The sequence below is a fragment of the Hordeum vulgare genome, chromosome 3H, assembly GCF_904849725.1.
Source record: "Hordeum vulgare subsp. vulgare chromosome 3H, MorexV3_pseudomolecules_assembly, whole genome shotgun sequence".
Lineage (NCBI taxonomy): Eukaryota > Viridiplantae > Streptophyta > Magnoliopsida > Poales > Poaceae > Hordeum > Hordeum vulgare.
The window spans coordinates 562,186,288-562,208,872 of NC_058520.1; the positions used below are offsets into that span (position 1 = coordinate 562,186,288).

At 44.8% G+C, this 22,585-nt stretch overlaps 1 protein-coding gene across 1 annotated transcript; it reads right to left on the reverse strand.

The window, feature by feature from the left end:
• Window positions 1–8,620: 8,620 nt before the first annotated feature.
• On the reverse strand, window positions 8,621–9,696 carry LOC123440625 (protein AUXIN-REGULATED GENE INVOLVED IN ORGAN SIZE-like). Its single transcript, XM_045117189.1, has one exon. It carries the CDS (start codon window positions 9,178–9,180, stop codon window positions 8,833–8,835), a length of 348 nt encoding a protein of 115 aa, XP_044973124.1. The 5' UTR covers window positions 9,181–9,696; the 3' UTR covers window positions 8,621–8,832.
• Window positions 9,697–22,585: the final 12,889 nt, after the last annotated feature.

Consider the following 22,585-nt stretch of genomic DNA (forward strand, 5'->3'; position numbering starts at 1 on the left):
GTCCTTTCCATAACCGAGCATAAAACCTTCATGTGCCTTAGGTGCAAATTTTGAGTTGTGGTGAGGATCTCTAATCCAGCATTTTGCACCGAAGACTTTGAAATAACTTACATTGGGTTTCTTGTCAGTGAGGAGTTCATATGAGGTTTTCTTGAGGAATTTGTGAAGATATACCCTATTGATGATATGGCATGCAGTGTTGATTGCTTCAGGCCAAAAGCGACGAGGAGTCTGATATTCTTCAAGCATGGTTCTTTCCATTTCAACCAGAGTCATGTTCTTCCTTTCGACGACACCATTCTGCTGAGGAGTATAAGGAGGAGACAATTCGTGAGTAATACCAAATTCATCAAGATAATCATCAAGACCAGTGTTTTTTTAACTCAGTTCCATTATCACTCCTGATATGTTTGATCTTGATGCCAAAGTTCGTCGAGGCCCTTGAAGAGAATCGTTTGAAGATTTCCTGCACTTCAGTTTTATACACTATAATATGCACCCAAGTGTATCTGGAATAATCATCAACTATGACAAAGCCATATAGAGATGCTGCATTAGTTAGTGTGGCATAGTGAGTAGGTCCAAACAAATCCATATGAAGCAATTCGAATGGTCGTGTAGTGGTCATGATGGTTTTGGAGGGATGCTTGGATCTGGTCATCTTCCCAGATTCACAAGCACCGCAGAGATGATCTTTGAAGAATTTGACTGATTCGATGCCGATGACATGCTTCTTCTTCGCAAGCGTGTGCAAATTCCTCATGCCTGCATGACCTAGTCTTCGGTGCCACAGCCATCCTTCTGAGGTTTTTGCTAGTAAGCAAGTGGCTGATTGAGGACCTGTAGAGAAATCAACAATGTACAAATCCCCTCTTCTTACACCTTCGAAGACTTTGGATCTGTCAAATTCCATGATGACTACACATCTATATCTACCAAAGATAACAATCATATCAAGATCACAAAGCATTGAGACTGACATAAGGTTAAAACCAAGGGATTCAACAAGCATCACTTTGTCCATATGCCTATCCTTGGAAATAGCCACTTTGCCAAGTCCCAATACCTTGCTTTTACCTTTATCAGCATATGTGATTTGCTTCAGAGGTGATGGAATTAGTGGCATATTCATCAGTAAGCTTTTATCACCAGTCATGTGATGTGTGCAGCCACGATCGAGAACCCACTCAGTATTTTTGGGTTTGTCATCCTGCAGATGAATTAGTACAGCTTACCATCTCATATGCTTCAGATTTGAAGAATATGATACTAATTTCATCAAATCAGTAATTTCATCATAACAGAAATGTAAGGACATGTGAAATATTTCTATTTCATCAATCATTTGCTTGCGTCCTATCAAGCATTTCTTCAGGTCTCCAGCAAATTTTTCAGATGATGATTTTCATCTGGAGACCTGACCTGCAGAAGTGATTAGTTTGATTTCTCCACCACCCACATCTGAAGGGGTGGCAAAGCGTTCATCATCCTGCGAGCACCATATGAGAAAGGTGGCATTGAAGCTAATGCACTTCTCTTAACAGTAGGGGGATTAAAGTACTCATATGAATATGCAGAGAACTGGTTTGAGGATTTATGAACATAACGATTTGAGGAGTAACGCTCATATTCATATTCCTTATAGTTTCCCTGCATGTTAGATGCATAAGCACGGGTACGAGCATAGTTTTGACCAGTTGAGGACTTCGATCCTCTTGAAGACTTTGGTCCTCCTGAGGAATTTGATCTGGGGTTCATATTCTTCAGTGGTGGTGTCATGAGGACATTCACCTGAAGATTTTCAAGACAACTTTTGGGAACCCAGATTTTCCTCAGAGGAGGGCCATTCCTGTAGTTAGTTCCAACATATCGAGCAAATACTTCACCAGATTGATTTTTGAACAGTTTATAGTTGGAATCAAATGACTCATCTGAGGAATAGGATAGTTCACATGAAAAACCAGTTAGATTAGATGGATCAAAAGGAGGCCCAGTAGCAGCAACCCATGAGGTTTTGGGATACTGCTCAGGTTTCCAATAAGATCCATCAACATTTAGTTTCCTCTCAAAGGAAATTCCTTCTTTCCTCGGGTTCCTGTTCAAGATCTGCATTTTGAGCACATCACAAAGGATTTGATGTCCTTTGAGGCTTTTGTGCATGCCTGTCACGTACAATTCCTTCAACCCTGCATTTTCATCAGTGACATTTGTGTTTTCCTCAAGTGAGGAAATAGACACAACAGGTGCAGTTGAAGAATTTGTAGTAATGGTAGCATTTGAAGATTCTGGTGAAGAATCAGCAGTTTCGCGTTCAATGCATTTAAGACATGGAGGAATAAATTCAACTTGACTAGCGCTGATCTGTTGAGCTAGTAATGAATCATTTTCTATACGAAGATCATCATGAGACATCCTCAGCTTCTCAAGATCCAGCTTCCTTTGAAGAAATTCATAGGAAAGCTTCTCATGATCAGTGAGGAGTGTATCATAACGATCCTGAAGATTATCAAATCTAGACTGAAGACTTTTCATGTCATCAGTGAGGATTTGGGTAAGGTTCATTTCATCATTCAACAGATCATCACTTTTGTCTAGCAGTTTCTGAAGCTTTTCCAGAGCAGTTTGTTGTTTAGTGGCAATAATAGCAAGTTCACTGTAACTGGGTTTCTTATAATCATTAGGTTCACAGTCACTTGAATCAGAGGAGGAGGCATTATTTGATACCTTTGAACCTTTTGCCATGAAGCAATAGGTTGGAGCGATGTCATCAGCATAGTCATCAGTATGGATGGTGCAATCATTTTCTTCAAGATTGAAGATTGACTTGCTGACGAAAGTGGTTGCTAGTGCAAGACTAGCCTGTCCTGATTCTGAGTCTTCATCAGAACCATCTTCTTCATCACATTCCTCTGATTCTGCCTCGGAGTCCATTTCCTTGCCAATAAGTGCCCGAGCCTTTCTGAAACTGTTCTTCTTGTGCGATGAGGGCTTTGAAGATGAGGATTTTGAAGATTTCTTCTTCTTCTTCGAGTCATCAGAACTGTCATCCTTGTATTTCTTATTCTTTGGTTCCTTTCCCCAAGGGGGACAATCAGCAATGTAATGACCTGATTTCTTGCACTTGTGACAGGTTCGTTTCTTGTAGTCCTCAGATGCAGATTCTAATTTCCTCATATCTCTTCTTGATGATTTACCGAACTGGCCTCGTCGTGTAAATCTCTGGAATTTTCTCACAAGCATTGCAAGTTCCTGTCCAAATTCTTCAGGGTCACAACTGTTGTCATCTGTGTCTTCTTCTTCAGATGAGGAAATTGCTCTAGCCTTCGGTGCACGTGGTCTGGAATAGCTTTGTCCATATAGATCTCTCTTTTCTTCCAGCTGGAATTCATGAGTATTTAGCCTTTCAAGGATATCAGCTCGATCCAGCATCTTGTAATATGGTCTTTCTTGAATCATCAGAACTAAAGTATCAAATGAAGAATCCAGAGATCTTAGCAGTTTCTTCACAACTTCGTGATCAGTGATGTCTCGAGCTCCTAGTGCTTGCAGTTCATTTGATATGTCAGTGAGGCGATCAAAGGTGTCTTGGCAGCTTTCATTGTCATGTCTCTTGAAGCGATTGAAGAGATTGCGAAGAATATCAACATGAGAGTCACGCTGGGTTGATACTCCTTCATTTACCTTGCACAGTCTCTCCCAGATCAGTGTTGCAGAGCCCAAAGCACTTACTCTTCCAAACTGGCCTGGGCTCAGATGACCACAGATGATGTTCTTCGCTTGAGAATCGAGTTGCTTGAATTTCTTCACATCAGCAGCAGTGACACTGGCAGAGATAATGGGGACACCATTTTCCACAATATACCAGAGATCATTATCAATAGCTTGTAAATGCATTTGCATTTTGTTCTTCTAGAAGGGAAAATTCTTTCCTTCGTAGGTAGGACATGCTGCACTGACCTTAAACATGCCTGCAGTCGACATAACTAAAACTCGAGGTGGTTAAACCAAAATCACACAGAACAAGGGAGTACCTTGCTCTGATACCAATTGAAAGTGCGTTATATCGACTAGAGGGGGGTGAATAGGAGATTTTTAGAATTTCATCACTCAGGAAATTCCTTTTGAGGAAATTCCTCACTGATGACTAACTTACAGCGGAAACAGTAAAGGATCAGACGTGCAAATGTTCGCAACAACACTATTACAGAGTGAAGAATGTGAAAACAGATTGCACAGTAAGCAGGCACGCAAAATACAGATGATGATTAACTATTGTGAAGAATTTGGGGTTGAGGAAATTCAGAGAAAGTCTTCAGCAAATTCTTCAAACAGTCACAGTGAAAGTCATCAACACATAATACAGAGAAAGTAAAGAGTTGAGGAATTAGAACCCGATTCTTAGTGAAGACTGTTGTTGATGACCCAGTTCCAACTGCTGTGACAGTTGTACATCTGGTTTGGAGCGGCTTGGTATTGAAACCAAAGGACACCCAGTCCTGGGACACACAGTCCCTACCGTATTCTCCTTGAGCTAAGGACACACAGTCCTCGCCCAACACTCGTGGTAAGTCTTTAGGGCAGACTTCCAAACCCTCACAAACTTGGTCACCCGACAATCCACAATTAACTACTGGATTGCTCTAGACCATGACGCCTAACCGTCTGGAGGATGCACAGTCCTCAAAGGTAAAAGGCTTCAGTCCCACACAGGAACAACTTCTTCAGTGATGCTCAATCACTAGGTTTGGTTTGTGGTTTCGGTGTATGGGGTATTTCCTTACTGATGAATTACTCTCGAAAGCTCTGAGGAATTTGGGTTGCTCTTATGACAAGTGTTAGTTTCTAACGGAGCAGCCAACCAGCTAGTGGTTGTGGGGGTGGCTATTTATAGCCTGGGAGCATCCCGACATGATTTGACACTAATGCCCTTAAATAATATGACCGTTGGAGTGGATAAGATCAGTTACTTGGCGTGGTTATCAAAACGGTCGGGACCCTCAACTCTGAGAGTCCTCATGTCACTCATATTCCTTACTTGAGGCTTTTGGTAGGATTAGGCTTGGGTTGAGCATCATGAGGAAATCCATTCCGTAGTGTTACTTTGACCCCCTTTAACAGTACGGTGTTCCTATTCATCAAATGCGAAGAAAGTGAAATAGAAAGCGTAAATCTTCACGCTTCAATTTCTTCAGAATGATTTTCTTCAGGAACCACCGGTCCTCTCAATATCAGTATCTTCATGAGGAATATCAATTTCATCGCAGATTCCTCGCGATTCATTTCTTCAGCTTCAGACCAATTTCTTCAACTGAAGACATATATTTTTAGGGGTCGATATTCTTCAAATATCTCAAACTTCTCAATGACTTATAGATCCTGTGTACACTCACAAACACATTAGATACTTAACCTATAAGTCTTCAAACCACCAAAATCACTAAGGGGCACTAGATGCACTTACAATGTGTGCATGCGATAAGAACTAGGAAGAGGAAGAAATGTCTGTGTGCCGTTAAGATGGACATGATGAAGGCCTATGATAGGGTCGAGTGGACCTTCCTTGAACAAGTGCTGGCCCAATTCGGCTTTGCGAGTGAGTGGATTGTGATGGTTATGAGATGTGTTAAATCGGCGAACTTTTCTGTCAAACTGAATGGTGGTCTCTCTAGATGCTTTCGTCCCTCGAGGGGGCTTAGGCAAGGAGATCCTTTGTCACCATACTTATTCTTATTTTGTGTGGAAGGCTTCTCTGCACTGCTAAAGAAAGCAAAGGAAGAACAGATGATCAAGGGTGTGTCGTTTGGAAGTTCTGGTCCCCATGTCACACATCTGTTGTTTGCCGATGATAGCATAGTTTTTCTGGAAGGATCAAACGAAAACATGGAGACTCTAAAGGAGATACTAATTAAGTATGAAGAAGCGTCTGGCCAGCGGGTTAATTTACAGAAATCGTCGATCTTCTTCGGAAAGGGTTGTCAAGAGGAGACAAAGGCCCAACTAAAACAAGTTTTAGGTGTTCAATCTGAGGCTCTCAGTGAGCGATACTTGGGGCTCCCAACACTGGTTGGGAAGTCGAAAAATGGCACTTTTAAGTATGTTACAGAGAGCTCCAAAGGGAAGGTGACTGGTTGGAAAGGACAGGGGTTGTCCAAGGCCGCGAGAGAGGTCCTCATCAAATCTGGGCTTCAAGCCACGCCAACTTTCACCATGAGTTGCTTTCAACTAACCAAGAAGATATGCCAGAACCTGACTTCTATTTCTTCAAAATTCTGGTGGGGAGCAATTAATGGTGAGCGGAAAGTGCACTGGATTGCGTGGGACAAAATGTGTACACCTAAGAGAGATGGTGGGCTTGGCTTTCGGGATCCTGAGGCTTTCAACCAAGCGCTCTTGGCGAAGCAAGCCTGGCGTTTCCTCCAGGCGCCATCTTCTCTGTTGGCAAGAGTGCTTAAGGCTAGGTATTTCCCCGATCACTCCATCATGTGAGCTACTTGTCCTTCCAATGCATCATATACGTTTCGGAGTCTTCTGTATGGACGTGACTTACTAAGGGAGGGGTTGATATGGAGGGTGGGAGATGGCTCAAGCATCAGCATTCACAATGACAATTGGATTCCAAGGAGAGGGTGTTTGAGGCCGCTCGGTCAAGCCTTTGCACAGGGTATTACTAAGGTGGGGGACTTACTCACTACATCTGGACGATGTTGGGATATTCACAAGGTGGATGCAATGTTCTCAGAGTCAGATGCGGCTGATATCAAGCAGATTCCTATGGGTGGGCCGCATGTACAAGACTACCAGGCTTGGAATTACACGAAGAATGGGATGTTCAGCGTGAGATCAGCGTACCATCTCCGGGTCTCTCTAACGCGAGCGCATTCTGGACAGCCAGACGGGTCGAGCTCGGTTCATAAGCACAAGGGATTCCTGGCGTTGTGGGATACTAACGTCCCAGGTAAGGCGAAGATACATATGTGGCGCATGATCAGAAATGGACTTGCAGTGGGTGCAGAACTGCATAGGCGTCGTATTAAGCCCGACGTTTTTTGTGTTGCATGCGGCCAAGAGGAAACAATTCTTCACAGTTTCTGGTCGTGCCAACATTCAGCCCAGTTCTGGCAGATGTTACGCTCGGAGACAGGAGTCTCGGTGGCAGCACCACCGATCCAGATTGGCTCCCAGGGCGCCTTATCTCGCTGGCTTCTTGGTTGGTTAGCCGGTGCTGCTAACGATGAGAAGGAATACATGGTGCAGGCTACGTATGGACTTTGGTTGGCTAGGAACGAAGCAAGAGACGGGAAACAGATCGCCCCACCACATGCGATAGTAGACTCAGTTTCTGCCTTGGTAAGAGAGTGGAAGACCACACATGAGCAAGCTGCGAGGCAGCCAAAGGATCGGCCGATTCATAAATGGACAGTGCCGGATGAAGGGTGGATTAAGGTCAATGCAGATGGAGCTATGACTAAATCGGGTACGAAGGGCGGCGGAGGTGTGGTGCTGCGGGACCATAATGGGGCCTTCCTGGTTGGAGAGGCCCTTTTCTTCGGCGAGGTCAGGGATGCGGAAGCGGGAGAGATCCTTGCGTGCAGACGGGCGGTGCAATTGGCAAGTCAGCGGGGAGTCGTGAAGATACACCTTGAGCTTGATAATCAAGTTTTGGTCCGAATGCTGCAGGAACAACAGAGGAATATGGCCGTTGTGGGGCCGTGGATCCAAGAGGTTAAATCGATGTTATCGACTTTTGAAGCCTGTAGGGTGGACTGGGTTCGGCGATCAGCTAATGGGGCAGCACATAAGTTTGCTAGGGTTGTAGTGGGTGAAGGAGTGTGTAAGGAGTGGGTGGGGGTACCCCCGGACTTTGCGTTAGATGTAATCTCTGATGACATTCCTAGCTTTGTTGGCTAGTTTATAAAGGTTCAGTTAGTTTCAAAAAAAAAAAAAATCAGTCGCAGCCTATTAACAGGACACTTGGATATAATCTTTTAGATCATACTGCACAGACTAGTAGGCCTGGAATCTTCAATTGGTTGAGGATTCTTCACCTAGAAATCTAAACAATTATAGTACTCCCTCCGTCCGGAAATACTTGTCCTAGGAATGGATGAATCTAGACTTATTTTAGTTATAGATACATCCAATATATTTATTTTTAGGACAAGTATTTTCGGACGGAGGGAGTATATCATTAATCACATCTAGTAGCATTCTTCGTGAGATAGAAATTTGTTCACAACACGCACAATATCATCTTTGAAAATTTCCCAATTCCATTGAAGAAGCCTAACCGAAAGTCCTCCCGATTCCGAGGTTTTAATGGTCCAATTTGAAACAAAGCATCACTTATCTCATTTTTTGGAAAAAGGATTGTACAAATCAGGATTCATCTCATCATTCCCAAGCCGTTTCACAAACGGCAAAATATGAGAAGGATTCACGCTGGCATCACAAGAGTAGAGTTGCTTGAAAAAGGAATTAGTAACACCTTCAATCTCCTCCAAATTATGTTAAAGCGTACCAGGAGAGATATTTTATTTTCTTAGCTCTTCAAGAAGCTTTCCTAAGCATATCCTTTTTGTATTACGATCCCCATTTGATTGTATCCATACGTGATCTCTGCTTCCACATAATCATTCTTTGATAAGCATGAATTCGTGAGATGAATTCACATTGCCGGAATCCAAGTAATTACAAAGCCAAAAAGTAGCCCTCTGTTAATCAATCCTGATTCTAAACTTTAAAAAAAAAAGGCTCGCAGTTTGTACTAGAGTCTAGATCTGAAACAGCTACAGCTTAGCTCTGACCGACACGGAGAAGAAAAATGCAGCCTCTCTATCTCCACAAACAAGACGAGCCGCCACCGACGACGTTGTTGTGGGCATCGAGCGGGACGAAGGCCAGCGCGGCGAGGACGGCGAGCAGGCACACGGGCACGAGCAGCAGCGAGAGCGGCGGCGGGGGCAGCGGCGGCAGCACGAGCGGCAGGAAGGCGAGCGACGCGGCCACCCAGAGGAACACCATAAGCAGCTGGATGGTGAAGCAGCCCGGCGGCGGCGGCGTTCTCTGGCTGCTCCTCGACCCCCCGCGGCCCTGCTGCTGCTGCTGCGGCGGCTTCTGCTCCACCGGCGTCTGCATTCGGCTATGGTGAGCAGAGCTCCTCCTCCCCGCTCTTCTGTCCATCTTGTAAGCAAGGATTGTATAGCGCGCGATCGACGTCTGCTTTCTCCAACGATTAGATGGAACCCTCCGGTGAGTCGGACGAACTCGTAGCCGCGGCCTGGACGGAGGAGGTCGGGAGGCTGCAATGGATTGTGCTTCTGGGGGAGGAAGGAGGCTGCACCTGCACGCGATGGAAAGGGGGATCGAGCTGGTGGTTGTTCGACGGCTTTATTAGTAGGAGGAGGATCAAAGTGGGGCTGCTTGCTTCGGGGCAGGTTCGTTGAACAACGTGATGGCTATAAGCTGCATGTTTTGACCGGACCCGCGCGCGCTCCCTAGTCTGCACTCTCCACCCACAGCCACGCCCAACCTCGTATGATCGCACCCCAGTTCCCATGCAAGCACACGCGCCGGGTCGTGGCTCCGTACGCCGAGATCGGGTCGGAGATCGCGTGCGCCCCGGGGCCGCCGACGTGGAGATCTCGGCGTCTCCTGCACTGGGGTGGGGTCTGGCGGGCAGCAGGTGCAGCGTATGTGGAGGAGCTCGCCAGTGGACGCATGTGGGGAGCATGAGGAAATTCCAAGCCTGGTGGGGCAGATTAGCGGCGCATTACTCACTCCCGTAATCAAGGCGCGTCGGTTGAGGGGGCGACGCACCTGGCCTGGCCAGGTGCAGTCGGCGGTCGCCGTTGTTCCCTTGCCCGACCTGTCGCCGCCGGCCGCCCGACAGCTTGCCTGCGTGCAGTTCGGTGTTTGTGCACTGCTCCGTGGAGCGGCGGAGGCCATCGTACTGTACGTACGGCGCCGCGCGCATGCCTTCCCTGTCGCTGTCGCTTTCTACTTCGGGACGGACGGAACGGATGGACCGTGCGTCGTCATCGTCGTCGTCGTCGATCGCGAACCCACACGGTTGTTGGTGGCGTGGCGTGTTGATTTAATTTAGTTGATTAATTGGAGGAGACAGCATGTGCTCGTGGGGAAGAACACGTGCTGATTGCAGTTGCAGTGGGCGACTCGACTCAAGGTTGGAGTGGCGACGTCAGCTTGTACGTACGTACTATGCTCAGCTGCTATCCTCTGCGTGTGCGTGCATGTTTCGAGCGTTTGAAAAGTGTGCGTACAGACGGGCGTCGCTCGGACTGCGGAAAAAGTCCAAAACAAACCTTAAAGTTACAGACGAAAGCTAAATCAAACTCTAAACTTTGAATCCTTAAAATTGGCACTCCGAACTTATAATCCCGGTCTGTTTTAAACCCTAGGCCTGTTTGGCACACCGGGATTCTAGCAATACCACAATCCCGACCGAGATAACCTGCTAGGCTGCTACTTTTATAGACAGAAATTAGACCAGCCCACTAACAAACAAAATTACAAAGTTTTAAAAAAGTTTGCGCATTTTTAAAATTGTTCAGAAGTTAAAAATATTTATGTTTTCTATTTTTGTCACAAATTCTATGTCTTTTTTGTTTCAAAAAATGTTTGGCTTTTTTTAATTCTATTCGTATTTTTAATTCTATTCATATTTTTAGTTCTATTCGTATTTTTAAATCTATTCGTATTTTTAGTTCTATTGGTATTTTTAGTTCTATTCGTATTGGTCCAACATGCATTTTATAAATTTGTAGGAGCATAATCCTAGCGCCAAACATTCAACGTTTATTGTTATTTATACCTCAAAAATATATATATCAATTTTATAAAATGTTTATTGTTATTTATAAAATATAAAATACTTATTTAGAAAAGTATTACCATGTATTTTTTTTGTAAGATGTACTTTTAAAATGTACATAATGTGTTGAAAAATATTGGAAGTTTATCAAAAAATATACATATATGTGTTAAAAAATACATTGGATACTGAAAAATATACACATGTGGAAAAGCAAAAAGAAAATGAAAAAACAAAAAAAAAAACAAGAGCAGAGGGTGCGCGCGTGGGCAACTGCGCTAGTGGGGCCGGCCAAATTCAGCAAATCCCGGCTAAGTTCTGTCAAGGTTTAAAATAGACCAGGATCAGTGAGCTCGGTGTGCCGATTTCAGGGATTCAAAGTTTAGGGTTTGATTTAGCTTTCGTCTATAACTTCAAGGTTTGTTTTGGATTTTTTCCCTCGGACTGCGGAGTGAAAGATAACGACAGATGCATGGATGGTTATCAGAATTCTGAAGTGATCAGCAAATCATATACTCCCTTCGCTCATAAATATAAATATTTATAAAGATTTTATTAGATGACTATATATATGAAGAAAACTAATAAATATACATTTTAAAATATGTCTATATACATCCATATATGATTTTTTAGTAATTTTTTTTGAAAAAACTTATATTTAAAAACAAAATAAATATATACATACACATAAATGAAAGAAGGAGAATCAGGCCCGGTTTGGTTAGAGGGACTAGACTAAAAAAGTCCGTTTTAGTCCCTTTAAACCAAGCAGAAGAGATTTTTTTTAAGGGACTAGAAAAAGACTTTACAAAAGGGTCTTTTCTCTTTAGTCTCTGAAACTTAAAAAAAAATTAGTCCCTTAAAACCAAACATTTCCTGATTACGTACGAGAAAAAGTTTGAAAATAGCTACATAAACACATATTACACCTTGCCCTTTTTGATTGAGAATTGTATCTGTGGCTATTGCTGTTTTGGCAGTCTGTCTGTATACATGCTGATTAGTGCTATTGACATCACACGCATGACTATGCCTTTTCTACTTCCAAGACGACTCGTCTAAACTTCTTTTTCTCTGAATTATTGTACTACTCGTCTAAAGTCTTTAGTGCTGCGCTTTGTTCTCTTTATTTTTCGCCACATTCTTTGACAGTGACGTGACGGCGCCAAAAAGTATATACACCCAAGAAAAAGGAGGACGTTCGCCTGGAAACGTAACCGTGGTGCCATCCGATGAACATGTTCGGCATTTTTGTACGCAATTTCTTAGACGGCAGGTGACTGCCTTTTTCTTTCTGTAAAGCGCGATCAGCCTCAATGCCAACTCACTAAAATATAACGGCAACTCTAACACGGATCATCTAATCGATCGCGAATGTAAAGCGTGCGTACAGACTGCACAACTCTAAAACAGGTTTTACGGGCCGACGGACAAGGGCGGACCTAGAGAGAAAATGACCCGATGTCCTAGCATATAATCACTCATAAATTTCATCTAAAGATGAGGTGTCACACACTATATTTTGCATGAAACTTACAAAGAAAACATTTTGCATCCGGTGTCGTGTGCACCCAGGTAGCACAACGTGGGTACGCCCCTGTCGATGGAGGCGGCGACCAAGCAGACCCTTTAAAATAGATCCATAGTTTTTACTTGTCTGTTTTGCGTGATTTGCTCGGCCGTCGTTCGTCGTCGACTCGTAAATCAGTTATTTAAATTTTAATTTTAAATATGAAAATATTCCTTTTTGCTTTTTTATTTTTTAAAGACATTGGATGTATAATTATTCATCAAATCTTTCCTAAAATAGTAAGATCAAAGAAAATAACAAATCATAATTACGCATTTAGAAGATATCCAACTTTCATTATTGTTGATCTGTGGATTTTAAATCTTACATTCTTCATTCTTCGGCTTTAATTTTAAAGATTAGACGTTGATTTTTTTTAAAAAAAATTGCACATGCAGCCGCATCATTAACCTCTATTAGGCTAGTTGTAATGGGTAGTATCATATACTAGTATCATGCATATGATACTACTTTATGATACCACATCCGTAATGTATAGTATCATATGGTAGTATCATAGAATAGTTCATTTATTGCCATGCAAGACACATAGTAGCACAACATTTAATAAGATACGGTATCATGATATGATACTCAATCATCTCTTTCTTCATTTAATTCTATGCCATCTCATCAAAATTGTCTAGTTCGCACGCATGATACTACCTATGATACTCCCTTTACGGGCAGCCTTATACTAAGGAGTGCACGAACATCTTATAAGTTTATTTCTATCAATAAATCAATGTCTTCTTCTTCTCAATATCAAAATGAGCATCCACCTTCCTACACACACGAACATCTCAATAGGCTACCGAAATTTAACCAAATAAGTTGACAAAGCCGAACGGAAAGAACAACATACGCCGTCGTTATTGCATTTGAAGATACCCTCCAAGGTGTTGCCGCGTGCTAGATGTGAGCCGCAACACTATCTTTGTGCAGTCGTTGCACTGTATAAGCGGCATCGGCAAGCCGACGAACCGCTGCGCGAGCACCGAGCCCGACCGATGGTCGACCGAGTCCTTGCTGGCAAACCGACGACAACGACTAGAGGACGAACTAGTACCTGCATGCGGCGCTGGCGCTTTGCCGAGGCTGCGCGGGGTGCTCCCCGACCCATCCATGGCTTGACACAACCGCTGGTGGCCGGAAATGCCAGACCAGCAGACACGACAAACAGTCGTCGATCTACAACTTTTCGGCCGGCCGAGGCAGCAGGAAGGGGTAGAGGTCAATCCCGGGCGTGCGTGGGCCCGATGGCGTGATCCCGGCGGCTGGTATGGCCGGAATTGTAGGCGGCAGCCCGACGGTTGTGCGTGGGGGAAAAGCGCGGGTTGAAATGTGTTGGAATTATGCCCTAGAGGCAATAATAAATATAGTCATTATTATAATTCCTGTATCAAGATAATCGTTTATTATCCATGCTATAATTGTATTGAATGAAGACTCATTTACATGTGTGGATACATAGACAAAACACTGTCCCTAGCAAGCCTCTAGTTGGCTAGCCAGTTGATCAACCATAGTCAGTGTCTTCTGATTATGAACAAGGTGTTGTTGTTTGATAACTGGATCACGTCATTAGGAGAATCACGTGATGGACTAGACCCAAACTAATAGACGTAGCATGTTGATCGTGTCATTTTATTGCTACTGTTTTCTGCGTGTCAAGTATTTATTCCTATGACCATGAGATCATATAACTTACTAACACCGGAGGAATACTTTGTGTGTATCAAACGTCGCAACGTAACTGGGTGACTATAAAGATGCTCTACAGGTATCTCCGAAGGTGTTCGTTAAGTTAGTATGGATCGAGACTGGGATTTGTCACTCCGTGTGACGGAGAGGTATCTCGGGGCCCACTCGGTAATACAACATCACACACAAGCCTTGCAAGCAATGTGACTTAGTGTAAGTTGCAGGATCTTGTATTACAGAACGAGTAAAGAGACTTTCCGGTAAACGAGATTGAAATAGGTATACGGATACTGACGATCGAATCTCGGGCAAGTAACATACCGAAGGACAAAGGGAATGACATACGGGATTATATGAATCCTTGGCGCTGAGGTTCAAACGATAAGATCTTCGTAGAATATGTAGGATCCAATATGGGCATCCAGGTCCCGCTATTGGATATTGACTGAGGAGTCTCTCGGGTCATCTCTACATAGTTCTCGAACCCGCAGGGTCTGCACACTTAAGGTTCGACGTTGTTGTATGCGTATTTAAGTTATATGGTTGGTTACCGAATGTTATTCGGAGTCCCGGATGAGATTAAGGACATCACGAGGGTTTCCAGAATGGTCCAGAAACGAAGATTGATATATAGGATGACCTCATTTGATTACCGGAAGGTTTTCGGAGTTACCGGGAATGTACCGGGAATGACGAATGGGTTCCGGGAGTTCACCGGGGGGGCCACCCACCCCGGGGAAGCCCATAGGTGTTGGGGGTGCCGCACCAGCCCTTAGTGGGCTGGTGGGACAGCCCAAAAGAGGCCTATGCGCATTGGGAAGAAAATCAAAGAGAAAAAGGAAAAAAAAGGAGGAGGTGGGAAAGGGAAGAAGGACTCCACCTTCCAAACCAAGTAGGACTCGGTTTGGGAGGGGAATCCTTCCCCCCTTGGCTCGGCCGACCCCTTGGGGGTTCTTGGACCCCAAGGCAAGGCTCCCCCTCTCTCTCCAATATATAGTGGGGTTTTAGGGCTGATTTGAGACAACTTTGCCACGGCAGCCCGACCACATATCTCCACGGTTTTACCTCTAGATCGCGTTTCTGCGGAGCTCGGGCGGAGCCCTGCTGAGACGAGATCATCACCAACATCCGGAGCGCCGTCACGCTGCCGGAGAACTCTTCTACCTCTCCGTCTCTCTTGCTGGATCAAGAAGGCCGAGATCATCGTCGAGCTGTACGTGTGCTGAACGCGGAGGTGCCGTCCGTTCGGCACTAGATCATGGGACTGATCGCGGGACGGTTCGCAGGGCGGATCGAGGGACGTGAGGACGTTCCACTACATCAACCGCGTTCACTAACGCTTCTGCTGTACGGTCTACAAGGGTACGTAGATCACACATCCCCTCTCGTAGATGGACATCACCATGATAGGTCTTCGTGCGCGTAGGAAATTTGTTGTTTCCCATGCGACGTTCCCCAACAGTGGCATCATGAGGTAGGTTCATGCGTAGATGCGGTGATGTGCGTTTTGCTGCCCTCCTTAGTCTTTTCTTGATTTCGCGGTATTGTTGGATAGAAGTGGCTCGGACCGACATTACTCGTACGCTTACGAGAGACTCGTTTCATCGCTACGAGTAACTCCGTTGCTCAAAGATGACTGGCGGGTGTCAGTTTCTCCAACTTTAGTTGAATCGGATTTGACCGAGGAGGTCCTTGGATGAGGTTAAATAGCAACTCATATATCTCCGTTGTGGTGTTTGCGTAAGTAAGATGCGATCCTACTAGATACCCATGGTCACCACGTAAAACATGCAACAACAAAATTAGAGGACGTCTAACTTGTTTTTGCAGGGTATGCTTGTGATGTGATATGGCCAAACGATGTGATGTGATATATTGGATGTATGAGATGATCATGTTGTAATAGATAATATCGACTTGCACGTCGATGGTACGACAACTGGCAGGAGCCATAGGGTTGTCTTTATAACTAACGTTTGTGCTTGCAGATGCGTTTACTATTTTGCTAGGATGTAGCTTTAGTAGTAATAGCATGAGTAGCACGACAACCCCGATGGCGACACGTTGATGGAGATCATGGTGTGGCGCCGGTGACAAGAAGATCGTGCCGGTGCTTTGGTGATGGAGATCAAGAAGCACGTGATGATGGCCATATCATGTCACTTATGAATTGCATGTGATGTTAATCCTTTTATGCACCTTATTTTGCTTAGAACGACGGTAGCATTATAAGGTGATCTCTCACTAAAATTTCAAGACGAAATTGTGTTCTCCCCGACTGTGCACCGTTGCTACAGTTCATCGTATTGAGACACCACGTGATGATCGGGTGTGATAGACTCAACGTTCACATACAACGGGTGCAAAACAGTTGCGCACGCGGAACACTCGGGTTAAGCTTGACGAGCCTAGCATGTGCAGACATGGCCTCGGAACACATGAGACCGAAAGGTCGATCATGAATCATATAGATGATATGATTAGCATAGGGATGCTTACCACTAAAACTATACTCAACTCACGTGATGATCGGACTTGAGCTAGTGTAAGTGGATCATGAACCACTCAAATGACTAGAGTGATGTACTTTTTGAGTGGGAGTTTAGCGAATAATTTTATTAAGTTAAACTCTAATTATCTTGAACATAGTCTAAGTCCACTTTGAATATATTTGTGTTGTAGATCATGGCTCACGCGATAGTCATCCTGAATTTTAATACGTTCCTAGAGAAAGCTAAGTTGAAAGATGATGGAAGCAACTTTGTAGACTGGGCTCGTAATCTTAAGCTAATCTTACAAGCTGGGAAGAAGGGTTATGTCCTTAATGCTGCGCTAGGAGATGAACCACCCGCTACGGCTGATCAGGATGTTAAGAACGCTTGGTTAGCACGTAAGGAGGACTACTCAATAGTTCAATGTGCAGTCTTGTATGGCTTAGAACCGGGACTTCAACATCGCTTTGAGCGTCACGGAGCATTTGAGATGTTCCAGGAGTTGAAGTTTATCTTTCAGAAGAACGCCCGGATCGAGAGGTATGAGACCTCCGATAAATTCTATGCTTGCAAGATGGAGGAGAACTCGTCTGCCAGTGAACATGTGCTCAAAATGTCTGGGTACTCAAACCGTCTAGCTGAGCTGGGGATTGAACTCCCGCAAGAAGCTATCACTGACAGAATCCTTCAATCACTGCCGCCAAGCTATAAAGGCTTTGTGTTGAACTACAACATGCAAGGGATGAACAAGTCTCCCGACGAGTTGTTTGCGATGCTGAAAGTCGGAGAGTGTGAACTCCGTAAAGAGCATCAAGTGTTGATGGTGAATAAGACCACTAGTTTCAAGAGAAACGACAAAGGCAAGAAGGGTAATTCGAAGAAGAGCGGCAAGCCTGTTGCCAATCCGATGAAGAAACCCAAAGCTGGACCTAAGCCTGAAACAGAGTGTTACTATTGCAAGGGTATGGGTCACTGGAAGCGCAATTGCCCCAAGTATCTGGCTGATAAGAAGGCGGCCAAAGAAAAATCAGGTATATTTGATATACATGTTATTGATGTGTACTTAACCGGCTCTCGTAGTAGTGCCTGGGTATTCGATACCGGTTCTGTTGCTCACCTTTGCAACTCGAAACAGGAACTGCGGAATAGACGAAGGCTGGCGAAAGACGAAGTGACAATGCGCGTAGGAAATGGTTCCAAGGTTGATGCAATCGCCGTCGGCACAGTGTCACTTCAGCTACCATCGGGATTAGTGATGAACTTAAATCATTTTTATTTAGTGCCTGCGTTGAGCATGAACATTATATCTGGATCTTGTTTATTGCGAGACGGTTACTCTTTTAAGTCTGAGAATAATGGTTGTTCTATTTCTATGAGTAACATCTTTTATGGTCATGCACCGAATGTGAGAGGATTGTTCATATTGAATCTTAATAGCGATACGCATATACATAACATTGAGACCAAAAGAGTTAGAGTAAACAATGATAGCGCCATATTTTTGTGGCACTGCCGCTTGGGTCATATTGGTGTAAAGCGCATGAAGAAACTCCATGCTGATGGACTTTTGGAGTCACTTGACACGTGCGAACCATGCCTCATGGGCAAGATGACTAAGACTCCGTTCTCCGGAACAATGGAGCGTGCAAGTGACTTGTTGGAAATCATACATACCGATGTGTGTGGTCCAATGAGTGTGGAGGCACGCGGCGGATATCGTTATTTCCTCACCTTCACTGACGATTTAAGTAGATATGGTTATGTCTACTTGATGAAGCACAAGTCTGAAACATTTGAAAAGTTCAAGCAATTTCAGAGTTTGGGGATGTGATGCTTATGTCAAAAAGCTTCAGCCTGAAAAGCTGGAACCCAAAGCGGAAAAGTGCATCTTCATAGGTTACCCAAAAGAGACAGTTGGGTACACCTTCTATCTCAAATCCGAGGGCAAAGTGTTTGTTGCTAAAAACGGAGCTTTTCTCGAGAAGGAGTTTCTCGAGAGAGAGTTGACTGGGAGGAAGATAGAACTTGACGAGGTTGTCGAACCTCTCATCCCTCTGGATGGTGGCGCAGGGCAAGGGGAAACCTCTGTCGTTGCGACGCCGGTTGAGGAGGAAGTTAATGATGATGATCATGAAACTCCGGTTCAAGTTTCTGTCGAACCACGCAGGTCGACGAGACCACGTGCTGCTCCAGAGTAGTACGGCAATCCCGTCTTATCGATCATGTTGTTAGACAACAATGAACCTGCAAATTATGAAGAAGCAATGGTGGGCCCAGATTCCAACAAATGGCTAGAAGCCATGAAGTCCGAGATAGGATCCATGTATGAGAACAAAGTGTGGACTTTGGAAGCACTGCCTGAGGGCCGCAAGGCTATTCAGAACAAATGGATCTTTAAGAGGAAGACGGACGCTGACGGCAATGTGACCGTTTATAAAGCTCGACTTGTGGCAAAGGGTTTTTCACAAGTTCAAGGAGTTGACTACGATGAGACATTCTCACCCGTAGCGATGCTTAAGTCCGTCAGAATCATGTTAGCAATAGCTGCATTTTTCGATTATGAAATCTGGCAGATGGATGTCAAAACGGTGTTCCTTAACGGTTTCCTTAAGGAAGAGTTGTATATGATGCAACCCGAAGGTTTTGTCGATCCTAAGAATGCTAACAAGGTGTGCAAGCTCCAGCGATCCGTTTATGGACTGGTGCAAGCATCTCGGAGTTGGAACAAACGCTTTGATGAGGTGATCAAAGCATTTGGGTTTATACAAGTGGTTGGAGAATCTTGTATTTACAAGAAAGTGAGTGGGAGCTCTGTGGCGTTTCTAATATTATATGTGGATGACATATTGCTGATTGGAAACAACGTAGAGTTTTTGGAGACCATAAAGGATTACTTGAATAAAAGTTTCTCTATGAAGGACCTAGGAGAAGCTGCTTACATTCTAGGCATTAAGATCTACAGGGATAGATCAAAACGCCTGATAGGACTTTCACAAAGCACATACCTTGATAAAGTTTTGAAAAGGTTCAAAATGGAACAGTCCAAGAAAGGGTTCTTGCCAGTTTTACAAGGTACGAGATTGAGTAAGACTCAGTGCCCAGCAACTGATGAAGATAGAGAGCATATGCGCTCCGTCCCCTATGCTTCAGCCATAGGTTCTATCATGTATGCCATGTTGTGCACTAGACCGGATGGTAGCCTGGCCATAAGTATGGCATGTAGGTTCCAGAGTAATCCAGGAGTGGATCACTGGACGGCGGTCAAGAATATCCTGAAGTACCTGAAAAGGACTAAGGAGATGTTTCTCGTGTATGGAGGTGACGAAGAGCTCACCGTAAAAGGTTACGTCGATGCAAGCTTTGACACAAATCCGGACGACTCTAAGTCGCAAACCGGATACGTATTTATTCTTAATGGGGGTGCGGTAAGCTGGTGCAGTTCCAAGCAGCGCGTCATAGCAGATTCTACATGTGAAGCGGAGTACATGGCTGCCTCGGAGGCAGCTAAGGAGGGTGTCTGGATGAAGTAGCTCATGACGGATCTTGGAGTGGTGCCAAGCGCACTGAATCCAATAACCTTGTTCTGTGACAACACGGGTGCCATTGCCTTAGCAAAGGAACCACGGTTTCACAAGAAGACCAGACACATCAAACGACGCTTCAACCTCATCCACGACTACGTCGAAGGGGAGGACGTAAATATATGCAAAGTGCACACGGATCTGAATGTAGCAGACCCGCTGACTAAACCTCTTCCACGGGCAAGGCATGATCAACACCAGAACTGTATTACAATGTAATTCGCATGATGATGTGAGGGCTAGATTATTGACTCTAGTGCAAGTGGGAGACTGTTGGAATTATGCCCTAGAGGCAATAATAAATATAGTTATTATTATAATTCCTGTATCAAGATAATCGTTTATTATCCATGCTATAATTGTATTGAATGAAGACTCATTTACATGTGTGGATACATAGACAAAACACTGTCCCTAGCAAGCCTCTAGTTGGCTAGCCAGTTGATCAACGATAGTCAGTGTCTTCTGATTATGAACAAGGTGTTGTTGCCTGATAACTGGATCACGTCATTAGGAGAATCACGTGATGGACTAGACCCAAACTAATAGACGTAGCATGTTGATCGTGTCATTTTATTGCTACTGTTTTCTGCGTGTCAAGTATTTATTCCTATGACCATGAGATCATATAACTTACTAACACCGGAGGAATACTTTGTGTGTATAAAACGTCGCAACGTAACTGGGTGACTATAGAGATGCTCTACAGGTATCTCCGAAGGTGTTCGTTAAGTTAGTATGGATCGAGACTGGGATTTGTCACTCCGTGTGACGCAGAGGTATCTCGGGGCCCACTCGGTAATACAACATCACACACAAGCCTTGCAAGCAATGTGACTTAGTGTAAGTTGCAGGATCTTGTATTACGGAACGAGTAAAGAGACTTGCCGGTAAACGAGATTGAAATAGGTATACGGATACTGACGATCGAATCTCGGGCAAGTAACATACCGAAGTACAAAGGGAATGACATACGGGATTATATGAATCCTTGGCACTGAGGTTCAAACGATAAGATCTTCGTAGAATATGTAGGATCCAATATGGGCATCCAGGTCCCGCTATTGGATATTGACCGAGGAGTCTCTCGGGTCATGTCTACATAGTTCTCGAACCCGCAGGGTCTGCACATTTAAGGTTCGACGTTGTTATATGCGTATTTGAGTTATATGGTTGGTTACCGAATGTTGTTCGGAGTCCCGGATGAGATTATGGACGTCATGAGGGTATCCGGAATGGTCAGGAAACGAAGATTGATATATAGGATGACCTCATTTGATTACCGGAAGGTTTTCGGAGTTACCGGGAATGTACTGGGAATGACGAATGGGTTCCGGGAGTTCACCGGGGGGGGCACCCACCCCGGGGAAGCCCATAGGTGTTGGGGGTGCCGCACCAGCCCTTAGTGGGCTGGTGGGACAGCCCAAAAGAGGCCTATGCGCATTGGGAAGAAAATCAAAGAGAAAAAGGAAAAAAAAGGAGGAGGTGGGAAAGGGAAGAAGGACTCCACCTTCCAAACCAAGTAGGACTCGGTTTGGGAGGGGAATCCTTCCCCCCTTGGCTCGGCCGACCCCTTGGGGGTTCTTGGACCCCTAGGCAAGGCTCCCCCCTCTCTCTCCTATATATAGTGGGGTTTTAGGGCTGATTTGAGACAACTTTGCCACGGAGCCCGACCACATATCTCCACGGTTTTACCTCTAGATCGCGTTTCTGCGGAGCTCGGGCGGAGCCGTGCTGAGACGAGATCATCACCAACCTCCGGAGCGCCGTCACGCTGCCGGAGAACTCTTCTACCTCTCCGTCTCTCTTGCTGGATCAAGAAGGCCGAGATCATCGTCGAGCTGTACGTGTGCTGAACGCGGAGGTGCCGTCCGTTCGGCACTAGATCGTGGGACTGATCGCGGGACGGTTCGCGGGGCGGATCGAGGGACGTGAGGACGTTCCACTACATCAACCGCGTTCACTAACGCTTCTGCTGTACGGTCTACAAGGGTACGTAGATCACACATCCCCTCTCGTAGATGGACATCACGATGATAGGTCTTCGTGCGCGTAGGAAAATTTTGTTTCCCATGCGACGTTCCCCAACAAAATGTCCCATGAGCTAATCGCTCCTGATATATACACAACATCGACAGGGCGAGGGGGAGAACCTGCGTTTTCATGGGTTGGGGTGGGAATTTTGCCGTGCCCCGCAAAAAAATTTACGGGTCTGATCGGGAAACCTTTTCCGTGTGGACCCGTATATTGGTGGTTATTTTGCGGGTTAGGGCATTATACGAGGTCTCCTAGAGATACTCTTAGAGTGTAGATTCACTCATTTTGCTCCGTGTGTAGTCCCCTAGTGAAATCTCTAAAAAGACTTATATTTCGAAACGAAGGAAGTATATTTATGATTAAGACA

What these genes read in the sequence shown, in the direction of transcription:
- LOC123440625 (XM_045117189.1), bottom strand. Translation starts at nt 9,180, where the DNA reads ATGGACAGAAGAGCGGGGAGGAGGAGCTCTGCTCACCATAGCCGAATG.